General features: G+C 39.0%; 1 protein-coding gene across 1 annotated transcript in view; it reads right to left on the reverse strand.

Annotated features, from left to right (window-relative positions):
* Positions 1-1,176: 1,176 nt before the first annotated feature.
* Positions 1,177-20,173, reverse strand: part of gna13b (guanine nucleotide binding protein (G protein), alpha 13b) — a 33,241-nt gene continuing 14,244 nt past the window's right edge. Inside the window, exons 2-4 of the mRNA XM_079613390.1 lie at positions 17,972-18,198; positions 11,485-11,535; positions 1,177-4,190 (exon numbers count right to left, since the gene is read on the reverse strand). Coding sequence (XP_079469516.1) covers positions 3,618-4,190; positions 11,485-11,535; positions 17,972-18,198 — 851 coding nt within the window. The 3' untranslated portion in view covers positions 1,177-3,617. The remainder of the gene's footprint in view (positions 4,191-11,484; positions 11,536-17,971; positions 18,199-20,173) is intronic.

Genomic DNA, 20,173 nt, shown 5'->3' on the forward strand with positions numbered 1-20,173 from the left:
ATCTTTGGCTGCCATTTCTCTCCTCCTACATGCTCTTGCAATGTGATCTTTATTGGTGAAGAGCATGTAACGTTAGCATTCCCTATGGAAGCCCACATTAACTGGCACATCTTGGGCTCTCCAGGTTTCTGTTAAATTGAATGTTGCTATGGCTTTTTCAGCTATTAAACTCTCAGCATTGTTGAGGTTAACCCATTTCTGGGCACACTGAACAAATGATGCCCAACTTGTTTGAGAAAATAAGGTTATTGGGCTTTTTGCCCTAGAAGCAACATGTATACAGCACTTCATATTGTCGCACACCGGCTGTCAATCGCGTCCCGCTTTGTTGTTATGCGGTCTATGTAAATTTCCATGTATGTCACGGGTGATCAATAACATTAGAGGTCTTCTGACGGTAAGTGCACAATGTATAGTATAGCTCGTGTAGACAAAAAGTATATAAAGACTATTTAAATCGCAGGATTTCGTTATAAAGAGCAAAGTTACTGTATCAAATATGTTGGTTGTCAGGGAGACGGGTGATTTGTTTACGTTTTCCGGCGCTACGATTTAGTAGTTCTACAAATTTGCCCGTTTAAAAATGTAAGAGTTTAAATCGATATCTTCATAAAATGTGCACACATCAACGTTGGAAACAATGATTACACTACTTATAAGAATTTTTACATGCCATCTGTAAACAAATCACTTAGTTCCTTGGCAGGGATCTGTGAAATTCACAATTTCGGGGTCCGGCCCACGGCCTACTAGTAGTCCATTAGGGTGCACAATCTTTGTTTCTGCACAAATTATTTTATGTAGCAATAACATGACATTTCTATGCTGTTCTTAAAAGGATGTTTTATATTTAATATAAATTAATCTTATTTATATAAATTCTGAAAAAATATTTTAAGAACAGTGTGAAAAACCGTGATATAAATACAATTGTATTTATAATATTACGAGTGTAAAAAAAAAACTATTTTATCATTTGTAAAGTCGTGCATTTTAATTCAAGTAGAACTGACTGTATCCCTGGCTTATATTTGGTGTAGCACCACAACCTAGTGTTCACAAAGAGGAATTGCATTTTCACCGATGTCGATTTAAGAAATATTTGTAGAAATTAAAAATAAGTTGCAGAATTGCTATAACGTAGTTATTCTGAGCTAAAAACAACAACATTAAATGACAGTTTTTGCAAAATGATTTTATTGAGTCGATGAAGAATGAGGAAGCATAGGTTAGACTGTACAATGAAAAGCAGGTCTATATTCAGTACTGAGCACAACAGTCTTAATCTTTAGAATGAATTATTTTGATATGAGGACTCAAAAGCATCCACATAAAAAAAAAAAAACCTAAGTACAAAAAAGGACCAGAAATGTCCGAGGCATCAAACGGGAGGCACTAAGATTTTTTTCTGGCAGGCATAAGTCTTGCATAATTATAATACTCAGACTCGATTATCTGGGCAAAACTGAAAAGGGCAAATCAGCCACCTCTGATCAGAATCACGTTTAGGAGAAAAGCTACAGTGAGAAAGACGATTCTTACAGGAAGAGCAGAGAAAACCTTTATCTCTCTCACACATCACAGTACGGAGGAGGAATACAGCTAAAGTAGTGTATCTATCTGCAGCATCGCCCTTTCTTTAAACGTGTCAACCGTTAGGAGACGTCAGAAACCGATAGAGGCATTGCGGGTGTCAGTGGGTGACGGCTTTTGTCCTGCACCTGTCTTACTGACGGATCTGTCAAAGCTACACCAGACAGTGACATCATTTGCAAAAGCACTTGGGTTCACCCTCGGGGCTCTCGCACGCAGGAAGTCGTGGGACTCTCAAATGTCCTCAGCCATTCCTCCGGGTTTTGGCAAGTGCAGAACACTTGCTTTGTTAAGTTCAAAGGCAGATAATACATTGTTTTAAGACTCGGGCATGCTAGAACTAGGCAGCAAATACTAAAGGTTATTTCAGCATTCTCAAATGACACTGAAACTGGTTTGAAACAGTCAAAATCTTGTGCTCGGAACATGTTAAGTTTAAGTGAAAGTCGGATACTAAGACGACGACAAAAGCTCCGTAATGCCCAGTTTGCTGGCATCGGGCACGGTGAATGGCACTAGAAGACACAGGAACGCTGTCAGTGGAGCGTGAAGACGTAATACTTGCTTTTCACGAGCCTCCCGGGACTTAAGCCAGGGGCGTAAGGCAGAATTCGACACCAGACAAAGAGTCCTCTACTGCTGTGAGCCATCTGAATGCATAGACGACATATACAGGCATCATTCAGCGCTAAAGCTGAGATGAAGCAGCCAAAAGCGCTAAAAGAGCAGCCTTGAATGGGGAGAATGCGGGCAGGGAGTCAGTATCTCTGGATTTGTGGGTGCAGTGGCAAATACAGTTATACATTTCAGTGTAGGTTACAAATCTGTTAGAAAAGAGTGATGAGGGTGAGGTACAGACTATTTACATAAAGTACTTACTACAACGGTAGTATTCAGGGCGGACATGGCACTATACAAAGTAGCTATACACAACCATTGAGGGAACGAGGTTCACATCGTAAGATCTATCCCTTTTGAGGAAAGTTGTTCGAATTATTGGTACCTTAAACACGTGGCACTTGTGAATACAGACGCTTTTATTGGCGGGGTCTGACCGAAAAGCCAGTACAGTTTGGTTGTGGATTTAAAACAAAGCAAATAAATTAACAAGACAGCGTTTTTTGTTCCCTGATGGATAAAGAAGTTCTTCCAGACTCTAGCTAGGGCAGAGCGGAGGAGGATGTCTGCAGGCCAGCAAGGAAATGTGATTTCCAGCCACTGATGGAGAGCTACAATTAGTGAATGTTCCTGAAGGCGAACAGTTAAAGTGGTCTACATTCAGCCCTGAGTTTATGCTGTATGCATACTGTATCTATCAGCTCGCCTAGCGTGGCTAACCACAGTATAAGTTCAGTTTATCAAGTGGTATGAATTGTGAGCGTTGTCCATCAGCAGAGGAATATCAGAGTGTAAACGTTTTGAAACATAACTTAGAAGTTTATCTGTAAATATATTCATAGATCTATATATATATATAAAATAAAAAAAAATGATTCTAAAATTTTACAATTGATTAGACATCTACACGTTAAAAACACCAATCAAAATGAGGAGGGGGGAAATTAAGGCCAGGCAGGCATCGACAGAAAGGCTCAGAACATAGTTCCTGTTAAAAGGTTAAAACAGCATTTGCATCTCATCTTGCTATTTGGTCAGTAATAAAAGGCTCAAAGGTAACAGATCAAAGACAGTGCTAGAATCTCTTCCTGCTTTCTTCCACTTTTTGAGGGAGGAACGCATTGCGTTTGGCACCTTTCGGCGAGAGGGTGCCGCTCAATGACATGTACAGCTTCTCTTGGCAGGACATGTGTGAGTGTAATGCACTCTTCTCTAAGCGTACTCTTTAAGAGAATAACTACCCGCCTTCCTGTGCTCGTGACAGACCGCCAGGCTAGGCCGTCATCTTCCTCGGCTAAAAAAAAAGCACGTCAGAGCTATTCAGAAAGGTTACTGTGTGGAGTACAAACATCTGAGCAGAAGAGGGTTATTTTGGAGAGATCTGAAAGGAAACGGTTGGACAAACATCACTGCAGCATGAGCTGTTTGAGGTTGTCGTGCAAGATGGTGTCCTTGACGTCACGGAAGACCAGGCGAATGTTCTCTGTGTTAATGGCGGTGGTGAAGTGGTGGTAGAGGGGCTTCTGCTGCTGGTCTCGCCGCTTGTTCCGGAAACAATCCACCAGGAACTTCTGCACGTCCTCCAGGCTGTGCGGCTCCCCTGTGTACTCGGGGAAGTAGTCCTTGATGGCCACCGTTTTGACCTTGTCCTCAAGCAAATCTGTCTTGTTGAGGAAGAGGATGATGGAAACGTTGCTGAAGACGCGGTTGTTGACTATGGTCTCGAAGATGTTAAGTGACTCCATAAGACGGTTGGTCAGCCGGTCCTCCATCAGCACCTGGTCGAACTCGCTTGACGAGACAAGGAAGAGGATCGAGGTGACGCTGTCAAAGCACTCGAACCATCTGCGGCGCTCCGACCGCTGGCCGCCCACATCCACCATCTTGAAGGGCACATTCTTGATCTCAAAGTCGTACTCGTGAATGCCCTTGGTGGGCTTACGTGCCAGCAGGATGTCTTGCTGTGATGGTAGATACTCCTGTAGAAAGAGAGAGAGAGAGATAGACAAAGGGACAATCAACCATTTATCAGGGATGACTTGAAGGGACAAAACAGAAGATTCAAAGCAAAATTTAAAGGTGACTATGACTTCAGGGTCAAGCAGGTTATTCTATTCTTGATGTTCATGATAAAAAGATTGTTGTGTAAAACTTAAAATGAAGCTGGTGAGCTCCAAGCACAGGCCCTTGAATCATGGTGGAATGAGACACCTAAATAAACTGTCAGGCGTAACCAAGGAAACCAAGTTATTGTTTGTAACTTGTAACTTTAGATTTCGATTGTAAAACTAATTAAAATATAAACCAATGTTTTAAAAATGTGTTATTTGGCAAGTGACCATGGTATAAGCGGGTTAATGCCCTTCGAGGTGTCCATTGTCAGGTTTTAATGGACTTCGGCGGAGGCAACCGTCCTCCGCTGCGCGTCGGCCGGTTCACACCTCGCCGTCGTCCATTAAAACCTGACAATGGACACCTCGTCGGGCATTAACCCTTACTCATACGACAGCAGTTCGCATATACCACACATCCGATAGATGCCATTTAAAGTCTGGAACACACTACGGAATTGTGTACAGTCTGAAAAGATTTTAACACTAGATGTCAAACACTTTCAAACATTTAAACTTTGTAAATGGTTAGAGAAAATCTGGACATTTTCTGCACTTTTCTGTAAAATCTGCCAACTCTGACAGGCCAAAATCTGCAGATTAGCTACAGACTGCGAATTGGGGCAAAAATCAGGCAAAATTTGAGTAGTCTAGTCCAGTCTTAAATTAAACTACTAGAGAAAATAATTACTTTTCTTTTACTGAAATTAAAGAGAAATTAAAGAATTTAAGAGGTCGAAATAGTGTTTATAGAAATACAGATACAGCAGAGACTACACTGGGATATTTATTTACATTTAAACATGGAAATTATGATTAAGTTTAACTAAATAAAAGTTGACAAAATGAGAGAAGAAATATTTAATACTCTGCACAATTTCTAGGTAACCATTTCAATTTGTGACCCTGAATATAGGCCTAATGTGAACTTTATCCTCAGGAGAGTGACAAACAAATAGTTCACAAAATTGTAGACATTCATGATCATTTTTTACTGGTAAAATTGCTATGCTATTAACATTTCTGTAAATCAAACATTATTAAAATAAAGGAATGTGATCTCAGACTTGTGGACTCCATTGTATTATCTCATCATGGTTTTCCTTACAGGAAAAACACACTTGTAGATAAAACACAGACAATAAATCAGTGGTACATAAAACTCAAACTGTGGGGACAGGACAACCAGGAAAAAAGCAAACAACTATTATGGCCAGCTCATTCTCCACATTGTTGGCATACCAGAGTTGGGGGTTGGTGGGGGAAAACATTAGAAAAAAGGTGAATCTGGATCGAAGCACTGGCCAATACAGTATGAGGTATGAGGGCAAATGTACACAAAATGCATCAGATGAAACTCTACACTAAAGTAACCACAAGACATATCAAGTCGATAAGAGAAACCATGCAAACACATAAAACCTGAGAAACATTTCTGAAATTCCAGACAGGATAACATCAAAGACATCTGCCTTGAATGGATTTGGCATCCAACATGGCGGTACTCATGTCTAGATGCTGAACCCATGGAAAAGTTGCTTTATTTGTAGGGCTGCACGATTAATCACAATTTCCATGTAATCGCACTTAAACCGATTTGGCTTATCGTGATTTTGAAATCGCAAAAGCTGCGATTAATTTGTATGCGTAGCTTGTCATTGATGTACACTGCGTTGACAGAAACGAACATCAGTTCACAGTTTCACTGAGAAACCCCCAACAGTTATTGGTTTGTTGATTATGATTTAAGATAGGGGTGGGCGATATGACAAAAATATTGTTATATCACCAATTCACCATTTTTCAGTAAACACAATTTTATCATGATTCTTTTTCATGTTGGATTTACTATTTTGCAAGTGACTGAGCATTACAGCCAAAATAATGTCCCTGTTTTACAAACAAAGCCTTACAAGGTAACCAAATAAAAAAAAGAATGGCAGACATACATCTGTCTCATTTTCTTTGTTATTAAAATATAAGAACAAAGATACATTACATATACATACATTACATGTACACAACATAACATACAAATTAAATAAACTATGCTTTAGTTTTTCAGCTATAGTTGGTGTATTTAACAGAAGCAACAATAAATTGAATGAACAAATATAAAAATAAAACACTACTTCAATGCATAAAATATACATTGATTCTTATTAAAGCTACTATTAAGGTTCTCAGTCAACAGCAGTGAGTTGTTTTCTCTTTGTTTTGTTGTTTTATTAACATTTAGGCCCTGTGTCCAACAAAACGTTTTTGTTTTGTTTTTTCACGCTGAAGCGCTGAGCGAGTTGAAGAATGTTCAACTTTGGGTAAAACATCACGGTTTCAAAAGGATCAAAGCTCATCACGGTTTTTACCCAACCGTCCAATCACAGTGAAAAGGGGCGGGACTAATACCACCACACTGACCAACCGCCACATTCTGCTTGTACAACATCAACATATGACAAGCATAACGGAACAAAATAATTTAAAACAAGAGCCAGAGAAAATATGTTACATTGTATCGACATTTTAATATAGTATCAATACAGAAACAAAATATGTGTGAAATGAGATACTAGTAACACTTTTGCGGATATTCCGTATCATAAAAAAAGCAAAGCATCTCAACTAGGGATGTGAATTTCTGCCAAAAATTTCATCTTTAGCGATTTGTCAAACAAACAGTTTATTAATCGAACAAGTAACGTTCTCGTCGTTACTTTTTTTTTTACACAATAGGCATATGGTAGGCTAATTGGAAGAAGAAAAAAACTAATAAGCACGTCAGTCCGTTTGTGCATCGCCAAACCAGATGCTCGTTAGATCTAAAAATAAAATAAATGCGGTAGGATATGTCACTGATTTTATGCGAACCTGCCTTGTTACCGGCAATAGCCTACTTTTTAAACAAATTAGTTTCAACCAATATATTCCTCAAAAGTTAAAAGAACTTTTATTTTGACGGGTTGCCGTGAAGACCTTGAGTTTCTGTGTGTGTATGATATGACGATAGTTTTTCTCAAAACGGTAAAATACTCATGAAGTGACTCTGAGTGGCTCTGGAGATGAATTTCATCATGTCATCATATCGTGAGGCAGCAGAGACTGAAAACAGCGCGAGCGTCACTCGTTCTTCAGTGTGTGTGTGTGTGTGTGTGTGTGTGTGTGTGTGTGTGCGCGCGCATGCGGTAAATGAAACCGCGCGTCTGTGCCATCCATTCACACAGAGGCAAGCAGGGTTAATATTTAAATAAGTCTTTTTGCAGTTTAATACACACAGATACTATATATCGTGGTATAGGCTACAGTGCTCATAGTAAAAAATAGCCTGGAGCCCCGCGCTTAGATAAACACGGAAGCGACAGAGAGCAGCGCCTATTAGTGGGTACAGAATATACCCGGTACTACATAAATGCTGGTACTGTCACATTTTCAGTACCGACCGGTACTTTGACAACACTATTGGGAATTCTGTGAAGAGGTTGCAGTTTCGTCCTCCATTCTGCAATGTTTCGGTCTCCCACGTGTGTGGCGGTGGCGAGCTGTACCTCCGGGAGCATTGCAAAAAATAAATAAAGAAGTGTCGACGAAAAAATATCGGCGCGCCGCTACAGCATTACACTTAACACAGGCACGCATACACTCGTCTCGTTGTCACGGCTACATAAACTAATTTCCGCACACAGGAAGATAGATGTTATGGTAATATTTCATAAAATAATATTGTATTTTAATCACAAAAACAAAGTTTGCATCAAGTGAAAGCATCAGGCACATTGGCTACCTACATAAGCTGTTTTAAATTTAAAATGTTCAATGCCTTATCGCGCTGATGTGACCGGATCGGGTATCCATCCTCTATTTCCTACTATGGAAGTAAATGGGGAACAGCAACCGTTTGGTTACCCCTATTCTTTAAAAAAATCTTCTTTTGTGCTCAGCACAAGAAAGAAATGAATACCAGTTTGGAACAACAGAGTAAATAATGACAATTTTATTTTTGGGTTGACAATCCCTTTAAAGGACAAACGGCAGTATGTTTACTATCAGGCTACTGTCACTTTAAGACTGGCACTCACCTAATATACACGCATATGACACGCACCTGATTTTCTCTCAAATGTTTGCTTTCACTTTATTCATACTGTGTTTATGTAAACCTTGTGTGTATTTGACAGTATTAGCGCAATAAGACTCGAAAGATAACTTAGTCCAGTAACCAGGCGCTGTTTGGCAGGCTTTTAAGTGCATAGGGTGTATGCGCTCAGAAAAGCACATAGAACAGCGCATCAGCAGCGAATGAAATGTTTAACCAGCAAGGCTTTAAAGCACATGCAAATAATAATTTTTTGTGAATTGCATTGTCCCGTGAGTGTAACTCTACCTCTGCGTTAACATGTAATGTGAATTTAAGTCGCATTGTACAGTATGTTGGGACAAAGGGGGCAGAACTGCAAATGATAGAATGCACTGTAGCACGATACTGCGTTATTTCTTCAAAAGCAGATCGTAGAGACATTAATCGTCCACTATCAATACAACGTACGCCCCTACTTAAAGATGTGAAATAAGGATTTCTATGAAGAAATCATAGAAATTCAGCAATTCATATGAAGCAATTCATATGAAGATGAATTGCTTTTTCCATCGAAAGATTCAAACTAATGTTCAACCAAACACACCTCTCCCTGACACATACTCTGCATGCCTGCATTTTGTTGCCTATGGTAACCCTTCCTAAATATTTATGAGTCTGGGCCGCTGAGGTCTGTCTCTCCCCAAACATTTGACTCCCACACTTCATCCACCCAAGAAGGATGAATGTAACTGAAACAAACACATACTTTCCAACAGAGTCAAGCGGCCATTTCCCTCTCTGAGCACACTCGGAAGCGTGCAGTATTTCCTCTTCCTGTTTGTTGATGGTGTGATTGCAGAAGTGGGTCCACATTGCTGTGACGTGGCCGAGTGAGGAGTAGCCAGTCTGAGGCGTGCCGCCCGAACCAGAGCGCATTCAACTCTGCTTCCTTATTCCCCGAACAGAAATTTTGTGTGCCAAACATGAGAAGCGAGTCCGAACGACAGCATGACGTCAAGGAGCATAATAAAGAAAGTAAGATATGTGGGGAAACGAGTGAATGGTCCTTTAAGTCTCTCTTCCAAACGTGGCATTAGTGCTTTAAACAATATAAACCAGTGTGACTGTTTTCATAAGCCGTGAATTTAAAACAGGTTATCTGATCTTTCGTTCTAGAACAGAGCTGTCTGGAGTCAAAGCTGAGATACTAATCGCATTTACTGCAGTCAGCAGCATCTAGAAAGAGCACAAAACCACAAACATCCGTTTAGTACTGAGAGAAAGAACACGAGCGGCAGGCGGCAAGTCACATGACGCAAAAGGAACTGCACTGGGCCCTCGTGCATCAGCCAGACGCTGATGCTGTGACAGTCTCAAATGATCTTCAAAAGACTAATTCGTCAACACACCCCACATATAACATGCAAAGGAAGTGGGAACAAATATAGAGATCTAAATAACTAGGGTTATGAAAAAGTTCTAGTACTAAATAAAAAAATAAAACTCATTTTATTGTGCTGTCATCATAAAAGCGGTCATCAGTGCTGTCATCATGTTTTGAATATGGATCAATAGTAGTGTAGGCCGATTAAAAAAATGTGTAAAGACTGCTTTTTCCAGTCAGTCAGCAAGTCTTGACGGCTGCTCTATAATCTAGAAGTTCATTTTATATTAGTTTTTTGCCAAATTTGGTAAAGAGAATCATAAAATTTCTTTGGTATTACTGCTGAAAGTAGGATTGAGATTATTTTCTATTACTGATGGCCAGTGTTGACTGTTCAGAAAACATACAGCATATTTCATCATTCTTCATCAGTGTGATCACATGGATTATCTGAGTGAGTAAAAAAAAACCTCAGGTCATCCTTAATCACGCAGCATCATGACACGCAGTCTCTTCTCCGCTGACTCTTTCAAATAACAAACTGAAGACTGGTGATTTCTCAGGGAAAAAAATGTTTCATGCGAAAAAGTTGCTATAGGAAGTATTATGAGAAAGGGTTGACACGTGACCTTTGATGTCAGCAGAGCTAGTTTCACTTCTCTCTGTATGTGCTGGCTGGTGAGCAGGGAAACCCTGTCAAGGCCCACAGCATTGTGAGAAAAAACAGATGGGCATTCATCTTTCTGAGATTAGCTTCAGCATTTACCATTCACTATTTCCTTCATGCTCTGCCGAATAAAGTGGTCTGGGTCTTAAATCTAAGACTGCTTTGACTGACATAATATAAAAGAGCTCTTTAGCAATGCTAGCTGTTTCTGTACTGCACTTAATCATTCAATATGAAATGGATCAGTCTAATGAATGGAAGTACAGACTGAGATGTTTATTTAATATGCACTGGACAAACTCCATCATAAGTACTTCATAAGACAAGGTTCCTAATTTCTATTCTGGAACTACTGTCAATATTTATCCAATACATTTCCAGGCCCATATGGAATGTATGCCCGCACATTTCGACAGAAATTAAACTGCCATTTACAAACATGAATGCATCTTTAGAGCTTTTCAAACTTAAAATGATTTAACCCTGGGTTATCTTGCTTCAATGTTTTACATTGCGTATAATTTACAATTGGTTAATTAATCCTCTGTATCCATACGCTGCCGTTTCATACTGTATATTCCTAAATCCTGGGTTAACAACCTTATTTGCATATTTTCTGTGTCAGGATGAACACAGAGCAGGTTTCATAACACCAGGTAAAAAGTGGTGCTAACCCAGCCACTATATTTCAAGTGTGAAAAATTATTTTACCGGGGGTTACAAGCAGTGTTTAGAACAACAATAACCTGTTAAGCGCAGTGTGAAAAAGCCCTTTCGTTTATTACACACGTTGGCTAATTTGTTAGTGCTTTCCACTTTCAATAAGCGTCAGCGCCATTAACAAATTTTACTGTTTAAAACCATTCAGCAGAACTCACTCATTGATTGATTGTTGATTACCCCCCACCCCTAAAAATGAAAGGCACCCTAAAGCATACTAAATTACTTAAGAAACACTATTAATCATAAATATCAGGTCTCTAAAAAAAACATGTGACATCAGCACAGACAGAATGATGATATACGGCTACATGCTTACCGGTGTTCCGAGTTTCTCCAAGTTATCCAAGAAATATTTCACAGATTCACCCTGAGAACGACAAAGAGCAGAGAGAATCAGTCAAGTTGATCAAAGAACTATAAACTGACAATGAAAACAGCTGAGCACAAAAGAGTCATACAATCATTAGTACAGAAAGTTAATCGAGGTTCATTTCTTCATAATTAGATTGATCTAGATGAACTTATGTGCTTGTGACAAAAGGTTATTATAGTAAAATGTTTTAAATAAACCTGTCAATCAGCGAAAGTGGAAAAATGTGCAGAGATATGCATTTAAAGAAACGAGGGCCTCATTCAACATCAGAACAGACGGATGCGACTCATGAAACCCGTCAGACAGGATGTCAGTAAATCACAAATATTGTATTTTTTATTTTTTTTTACTGTTATCTTTAATTGACTCCCATGGAGAAATTCTGTATAGGCTTGATGAGGTAGTCGGTGTTACACTGTGTTCAACGTACAGCGATTACATTACTTTGCCATGTCGGCACCGCCCCAATGTCATTTTGCTTTCTTATAGAAATAAAAAACATTTAGTTCAGTTGGACAACGGACAGATTTCACTTATTACATGTCGAGAGTAAGGAGAGATGACGGACAAGCCGATGGCGGAGGATTTGGTGCGCAACAGATCTAAAGCGTCATTGACAAATATCTTATCTTGTAAAATGTGCGGCCAGTACCGCCGCTCCCATACAGACAGTAAGCGCGAGGGCAGCACAATATTGGAAAAAACTGACATTACACTATTTTGTTTTTCTGCAATATATTTTGCGATATGAAAACCATTTTAACAGACGATTGATTAGTTTTATTTGGAAAGAATTAATCATTCATAATATTGATGTTGTCGCAAGTTTATTTACCGTGTGAAAATGTCAACATTTTTAAGAGTTCATAATGGTGACTCAGGGCTGTACTACAGCTTTAGTCGTCAAATTGAGACAGCTGGTCTCAGTATGGTACACCAACTCCAGAAATGAACTCAAAATGAACTTAGTTTTGCTCTGATTTTGTTTGAAATATATCTGGGCCTTAAAGGGATAGTTCACCCAAAAATGAAAATTAGCCCATGATTTACTCACCCTGAAGCCATCCTAGGTGTATATGACATTCTTCTTTAGACAAATACAATCGGGAGTTATATTAAAAAATAATATGTTTATATCCACCATAAATAATACATTTATGACGTATGATGTAGGAGTAGCGTAAACTTTGACGCCTCTCACGGTTCAAACCAACAGGGTTGGGCAACCTCGTACGTCATTACGTTGCGCGTCAAGTTCAAGGGTTAGTCTTTCGCCGTAAATCGATGCGTACAGCCGTCTGCCGGAAGCTAGTTATTTTAGTCCGTAAAGGTTTAAATGAGGAAGAGCCAGGACATTTTTTAATATAACTCCGATTGTATTCGTCTGAAAGAAGAATGTCATATACACCTAGGACGGCTTCAGGGGGAGTAAATCATGGGCTAATTTTCTTTTTTGGGTGAATATCCCTTTAAGGAAGAACACACCAAAGAACACTCTAGTTTGGAAAATGAAAATTGTTAGTAACAGGAACAAGCGGCCCAGGAAACAGCAACAGGGCTTGAGTTAATGTTCCGTGACGCTCAGATGTATAATGGACCAATTAGGCTAGCCGCTTGCAATTTCAACAGTTTGGCGTGCTGACAGGACAGGAGGAAGGAGTTATGTTGTTCTGCTTCCTTCTTAACATCATCCTCATCTTTTTCAGCGTATGATGGAGCTGTAGAGCAAAGCTCAGTGGGAGCAGTCGGGGGAAAAAAAAGTCTGCCTCATTTCCTACATAAAATACCATTTCAAAATATTACAGCATCTATTTGCATCTTGGGGTTAGCTGAGGTCTACAAGAGGTACACGGAGGTCTTTTGAGGTGGCTTTCAGTAGAGAGGGGATTATGTATGTCATAAGAAAACCCCTAGTAATCCTCCCCCAGCTGGGCATGAAGCCACAGCCACACTGTGCTGTTCATCTTCAATGAAGGGTGTGGGCACACAGGAACAACACGCTCAGAGCAAGCCAGGATATCAGTTTTTGAGCAATGCTAAAAAGGAAGTCCTGTTAACTCAGCAACACCTGAAACAAAGCGCACTGAGTACTGTTGGTTAACTGCAATCTGTATACATCAACATATGTACACAGACATACATGCATGCATATATACATACAAGCATTTAAAATGTTTTTGTACGCAGTCACTTGATAATGTATATACAAACTGAAATATTCATTAAAAAAATAGGGATGCATCGATATAGAAAATTTTGTCTAATACAGATGACCAATAATAATTATTTATATTTGATAGCCAATAACCGACATATTGGCCGATAAATCTAAATCCAAGTTTTTGTATAATTTTTGAGAGCCTGATTACAGGAACAAAAGTTTCACCATTAAAATCTATGTCCCAAGAACACAATTATAATGTTCCTATTAAAACATTTTATATAGCCTATATGACAGACTTGTGTTGCACTTAACTGCATTTTCCTTTTTTTAAGAGATTCCAATAATTAAAGCAATTCAAAACCATCATGGCGAACAGTGCGCATCTAATGCGTCTCAGCTGAAGGAAATAATCCATTATTTGTCGGATTTCAGATATCGTCCAAATTTTTTTTTATTGAGCCGATAACGATAACAGCAAAAACATATTAGCCGATACTGATATGGTCAATACTGATAAGATCAAAAATAAATTATATACTGTATTTTCCGGGATTTTTTTAATAATCTGAAAAGTGCTATGATTAGCATTTCCAAGGCGACTTAAATCATTATAATACAATATATTACGATTAATGTCAAGCACGCAAAACATGCGCAAAGCATACACATTGGGATTTGTGCCGAATGAGAGAGCTACACAAGTCCAAGTTTATTTGTATATCGCATTTCCCAGTTTCAGTTGGTTAAGGCATGGCATTTATAATAAATGTTTATGATGAATGCCACTATAATTTATATTGTTCATTCCTCTTCTGTTCTGAATATAGTTAAATTTAAATGATTTATTGCGGAGTAATGGAAATTAAAATGTTTATAGTGCTTCTAACTTTTGTAAACATTGTTTTAATTATCTGCATTGCACATTATTTTTGAATGTAATAATAAAATGCCAAAATCTTGGTTTCTGGAAATAGACTTAATATAAATGTTTATTCGTAATGATGCATAACAGTATATGTATTTATCTTATCCAAATTCTTTTTTTTTCACACTTGTTCCACAAATGTTGGAGTGTATGTATGGAAGACCACATTTATATATAATATATATATAATATATATATGTATATATATATATAATATATATATATATATATATATATATATGTGTGTGTGTGTGTATATATATTATAAGAAATTAGTAGCTTAAAGGAATAGTGTACAAATTAACAGCATTATGTGAAAGTCACACATATTGGACAACCTAAATGTCAAGATAATTGCCAGACAAAATGATTAATAAAATAGCCTAATTGTTATCTGTATTAAATAAATAGAAATAATGAGTAACAGTGAGGGTCAGCAAAATATCTCCTTCCCTAGGTCTCAGATTTGCAGGCATGCACGAGGGTCTTCATTTTAAATCACAGATCAACATTCCTTCACGGATCATGCAATTCTTCTTATTGATCCTGGTAATCTTAGGCTGGGACGAAGGGAAGGGGAAAGATAGGCAAGCCTGAGACCTCAGGTCGATCAGCCTCCAGAGCACTCTTCATCCAACAATCACACTTACACTAGTCCAGAGTACTACAGAAATGGACAAAACTTTCATGCTCCTTTCCAACCCTACAAGTTTCCAGCTGTCCCTCCCTATATGGGGTGGGCAGAGCACAGAAAGCAGTATTTGGGAAAACGAGAGAGAGCACACTTGGGTGGATGTCTCTTATCAAGACATCTCTTCTGGTGCCTTCAATCTGCAGACATCATGGATTCCGCGGTAACCGGAGCTGAGCTGAGCAGTGCTGAAGACGGTTTCATTTTATATTGCAGCATGATCATCTAAATCGACCAGACAGTGAGCATTTTGAAAATGTCTTGCAAGTATTACCTAAATCAGATTAAACCTTCAGTGAGTGGGGTTTGAATAAACCTCACCGACTCACATAGATGCTCAAAGACTACAAGTAAACCTTGTAATGATTCATCAAACTGAATTTGACAGTTATAAACCATGTGCTGGCTTTTTAGCATAAAAAGCAGACGTTAAAAAGACTACCAAAAGAAGGCGGATCAGAGAGCCGTGTACAGGGGTAGTGCGAGCAGAACAGCGAGGACTAAAGCAGTGGATTAGGATTATGCAATGCCTAGACATAAGAGGAGGGGTGGAGCGAGGAGGAGCCAGAGGCGAAGGGATCTTGGCTGCAGGAATCTAGAACAAGTTTTGTTTTGTTGCAGGTTGGGTGCATACCATAACCCCCAGAGGCTGAGGGGCAGAGTTGTGAAAGCAGAAAGCCTGATAATGTTTTGCACTCGACACACGTGGTTTGTGGATTACAGGGCACAAAAGTGTTTTGTTTTGTTGCCTTCATTCACACAGGCTGAATGCAAATCACCAGAGGCTGCCTACTTAACAGGCGAGCTGTATGGAAACCACAGTGGTAATGGATGGATTTGCATTCGACCATCCTTTGCTCAATGAAAACGGGGATTCCTCAGTTTGGTGAAGAGTAGATCTACCCTGTTATCAGTTCCATAGATCTGGGCCAGAGTACACCAAGTCAATTTGTGTTGTTTCTTGTCCTAACCAGCATGCATCTGCTGCTCTGCTAAAGTCCCAACATGCCCATGCTGAGAGGATCACTAGAAATGGACAAAGACCACCTTTATCCTTCAGCAAAAAAGCAAACTCTCTGTGCATGACACCAGTAAATAAACTATATCATAACTTATGCACAGAAAAAAAAAAAAAAAAAAAAAAAAAAAAAATCACGTTTAATCACTATAATACAGCCGCCTTGGGCTGTCTTAGTCATGCCATTTTGGCTAACAATTAATTGCCGTACAAATAATTAGCAGCAATTAAAATGTCAGTTTTACAGGTCACTTACACATAATGCTTGACATACAAGTCAAAAAGCCATTCATGAACTTGGAATCATACAATTTGCACTTTCAATGCATGTTAAACTTTGTTTAGCATTAGGGCAGCACAAAGTACTACAAGACCAGAAGAGACATAAAAACATGACATTCATGTTGTATGGATGATTGCAATCATTCATATGATGTATGATGAAGCGCAACAGCCCAAATTCTTCCACATCAATTTGACTTTCTAACTATCAATGTTGGAAAATGTGGATCCGTCTATATCTGCAATCCCTCGTTCTTTGTAACCTCTACAAATCATATAATAATTATATAATAATAATAATAATAATAATAGGAGTTTGTTACTGGGTGTGAAGTCCTTTGGTGAAATCAACATTTTAAATGGGGAAGCAACGCATTAGGAACTGAGAGCATTTAGAGAAGTTTGAAGTTGTGTGCTAAGATAGCACTTGTTTATGTCAGGGCCTAATGAGAAATCGCTTGAGATTTATAGGGGGAAACCAAAAATTATCAAACTAAACTGATATACCCAAGTTATTAAAAAATAAAAAATAAATAAAAAAAGCAGGAATAGCAATCTTTAATCTATGTTAGATAAACAAATCCTGGGGCAGAAAGTCTGCTGATGTCAGAAGCAGACTGATGAAAAAGAGTTCACACCAGCCAGGCCTGAGCACAACAGTGATGTGGTTTACACATCCTCCTAGATGTACGCACATACCATCTTGGCAAGGCAAGCTGCAAAACTTTTAGATGGGGTCTAAAGTCTCAAAGTATTTTTGTCCCAAGACTTGTCAAATGCCAAAAAAAAAAATCCCACAGACTCTCTTTAGTGCAAAGTAGATGGCTATGACCTAAAGTAACATTTGCTAAAAAAAAAATTTAATTAATAAAAAAACTAGCATGATGTTAGTTTAAAGGTGGGGAAAGTGATATTTGAAAAACGTTGTTTGTAAGTTAGTCAGAACGACACACGAACAAACAAATCTGTGTAGCCAATCTTCAGAAATAGAGATGAGACAATACAAAAGAGAAAAGCTGAGAAGAAATCAATGGAAAACAAAGGGTTATGACTGGACAAGAGCTTTAGGACCCGCGTTAATAATAGAAAAGCTTTCCAGCGCTGGAGAGAGAGAAGCGGGAAGGCCTTAAAAAATACACGGAGGTTGCTTTGATTCAGGTCAAAGGACTCTTGGATTGCGTGCGCTAACGACTGCTGCGTTTAGCGTCATTGTTAGTGCACTAGACTCACATGCCGACAACAATTGCCCCGAACAGAACCCATTTCCTGCTAAATATACAGTTTCACTCAATCACACATTACAGAAGTGAAATGCATTATGACTTCACATTGAGATCACCAAAAGCTCACCAGCTGAAATTCCCTGCGCCGGTCATATGCGTTCTGTATGCCGCTGTCAGCCCAGAGGGCACGGATCGATGGCAGGTACTGCAGGAACACTTTGGTCTCCACCATCCCCTGTGACCCCATGGCTGACCGTGTGTCGAAAGCCATCATGGTGTCTCCACAAGCCTGGTTTGAAGGGTCTCCCCACGGGATATGCAGCTTTTCTCTGGCATCCACAAGCACTCGAACACCTGTGATGACAGCAATAGGAGGAACATAATGTAAAAATTATGAGTGGCTCTCCATTGTATGATGCTGTGTACTGACAAATTTCAATATGATGCTGTTTTCAAGTTTAACGAAGCAAACAACATTAGACCCCAAACACTTGTTAACATGAAAATGCTAAACTTTCATCAAAAGTTTATCATTTTTTATCACAATACAAGACAATGGGTCTGTATGAAAGTAAGCAGCCCATTAGGAAAATTGGTGGGGGGTGCTTATGAATGCGCAATCATTTTTCAGTCGCTTTTGAATTCGCGATCATGTGTACTCTACGCCTATAACTTGCAGACATCAGGGAGCTGCAAATGTGAGCTCACTTTTCACTTTCAAATTCACGAAGAGTACTCTGTATATAGGGTGCAGTGGAACTGACCACACATTTTGCAAGATGATTTTTTTTATTTATAAAACTCAGGATCTGTTGCACACCAAATCCTCCACCACCATCCTGTCAGTCAACTCATCTCTCCTTACTCTGGTCACATAATTGAAATATGACTCCTGCTTAACTATGCTGCGACGCTGCAGCTTGTGATGTATGAAGCAGAGCAGACCCTTTCAGTTTATAATTGTAGCATCTGTTGTCCAACTGAAAGAAGCAAAAAGACAGTGCGTGGTGGGCAAGCAATGTAATTGGGTGTATGGCCGAACACAACGTAACTAACACCAGTAACAGACTAACGCAGCAAGCCTAATACATGCATGCATGCATAAATACATCTCAGGATAAAAATTAAATGCAGAGCCTTTGAGTAACTTCACACAGCTACAAGGAAATTCATAACTTCACACTGACTGCACGATTAATAGAGCTGCATGATTAGTTGTCAATAATTTAATTGCTAAAACTTATCAACGGTCGATTAAGCAAGGTCATCATTACAGCGCATATGTCTTAAGCAAGGTGTGTTATGGCTCATGTGCAAAACAATCGACAAGGAAACATAGCGAGCGTTTGTAGTCAGGCTAAGTATTCTATTAATGCCTTCAAGCTAGCGGTCAACCGTTTTTCATTCTATTAATGCCGTATTCTATCAATGCCCTCAAGCTAGCGATACGTTTTTCTGACTATTATTTTGACGGCACTCCGGACTTTTATTTTGACAGGCGATGCTGAAAACACCAGCGCCTGAGAGGAGAACGGCAGCGCCTGATTACACAGCGCTCACTCACATTCTCCATCTTCATTAGTTTACACGATATCTGTCAGTCACATCTAATACTTTGTTAGACAGAACTGGTAAACAAAGAAAGTAAATGGTATGCAAAAAAGTAAAGCGTTTGCTTTTATTATATTTGTAACAGAAAAGGCAAACAATCAGGCTAAAATACTTTCTCATTTACCGTCAACATTCCACAGTCCCTCCAGAAAAACGCGGAGTTTTTTTGTGATTGTTGCAGGCAAAAATCCTTGATTATGCGGCACGTTTTCTTAAATGCGATGGAATATGCGGGATATTTATGCAATTTTATGCGATGAAATTGAGGGAACTTGCAAAAGTTGCGGGAACTTGCAAAAACTGCGGTTTGATGAAAAAGAGAAAAAAGTTTTTTCCCCCCAACACCCTATTCACTAGGCTACTACTTTAATGTAAAGAGTCATTTCTTATTACTTCCTATGATAAGCAAGCATACTACCTCACATAAAGTGCTGGGAATATTTAAGTTCTCATCTTGTTTTATTTCAGACCTTAATAAACAAATGGCTCAAACTTACAAAACATTGATGAGTCGAACAAGTTCTGTAGCTTTACAAAATGAATATGCTACAACTTCTGTAAAAATTACAAAGAGGCAAAGTGGTTGTCCAGCATCGATTTCCGCCTGTGGTCCAACACACAGTTGCACGGAGTGCAAAATAATTTGCCCCCACTGTCATGTAACACACTGGGAAACTGCTTTGCGCGGTCTTTTGCGCTTATGTTTGTTGGCAAATGA

This window comes from Phoxinus phoxinus (assembly GCF_949152265.1).
Source record: "Phoxinus phoxinus genome assembly, chromosome: 1".
NCBI lineage: Eukaryota > Metazoa > Chordata > Actinopteri > Cypriniformes > Leuciscidae > Phoxinus > Phoxinus phoxinus.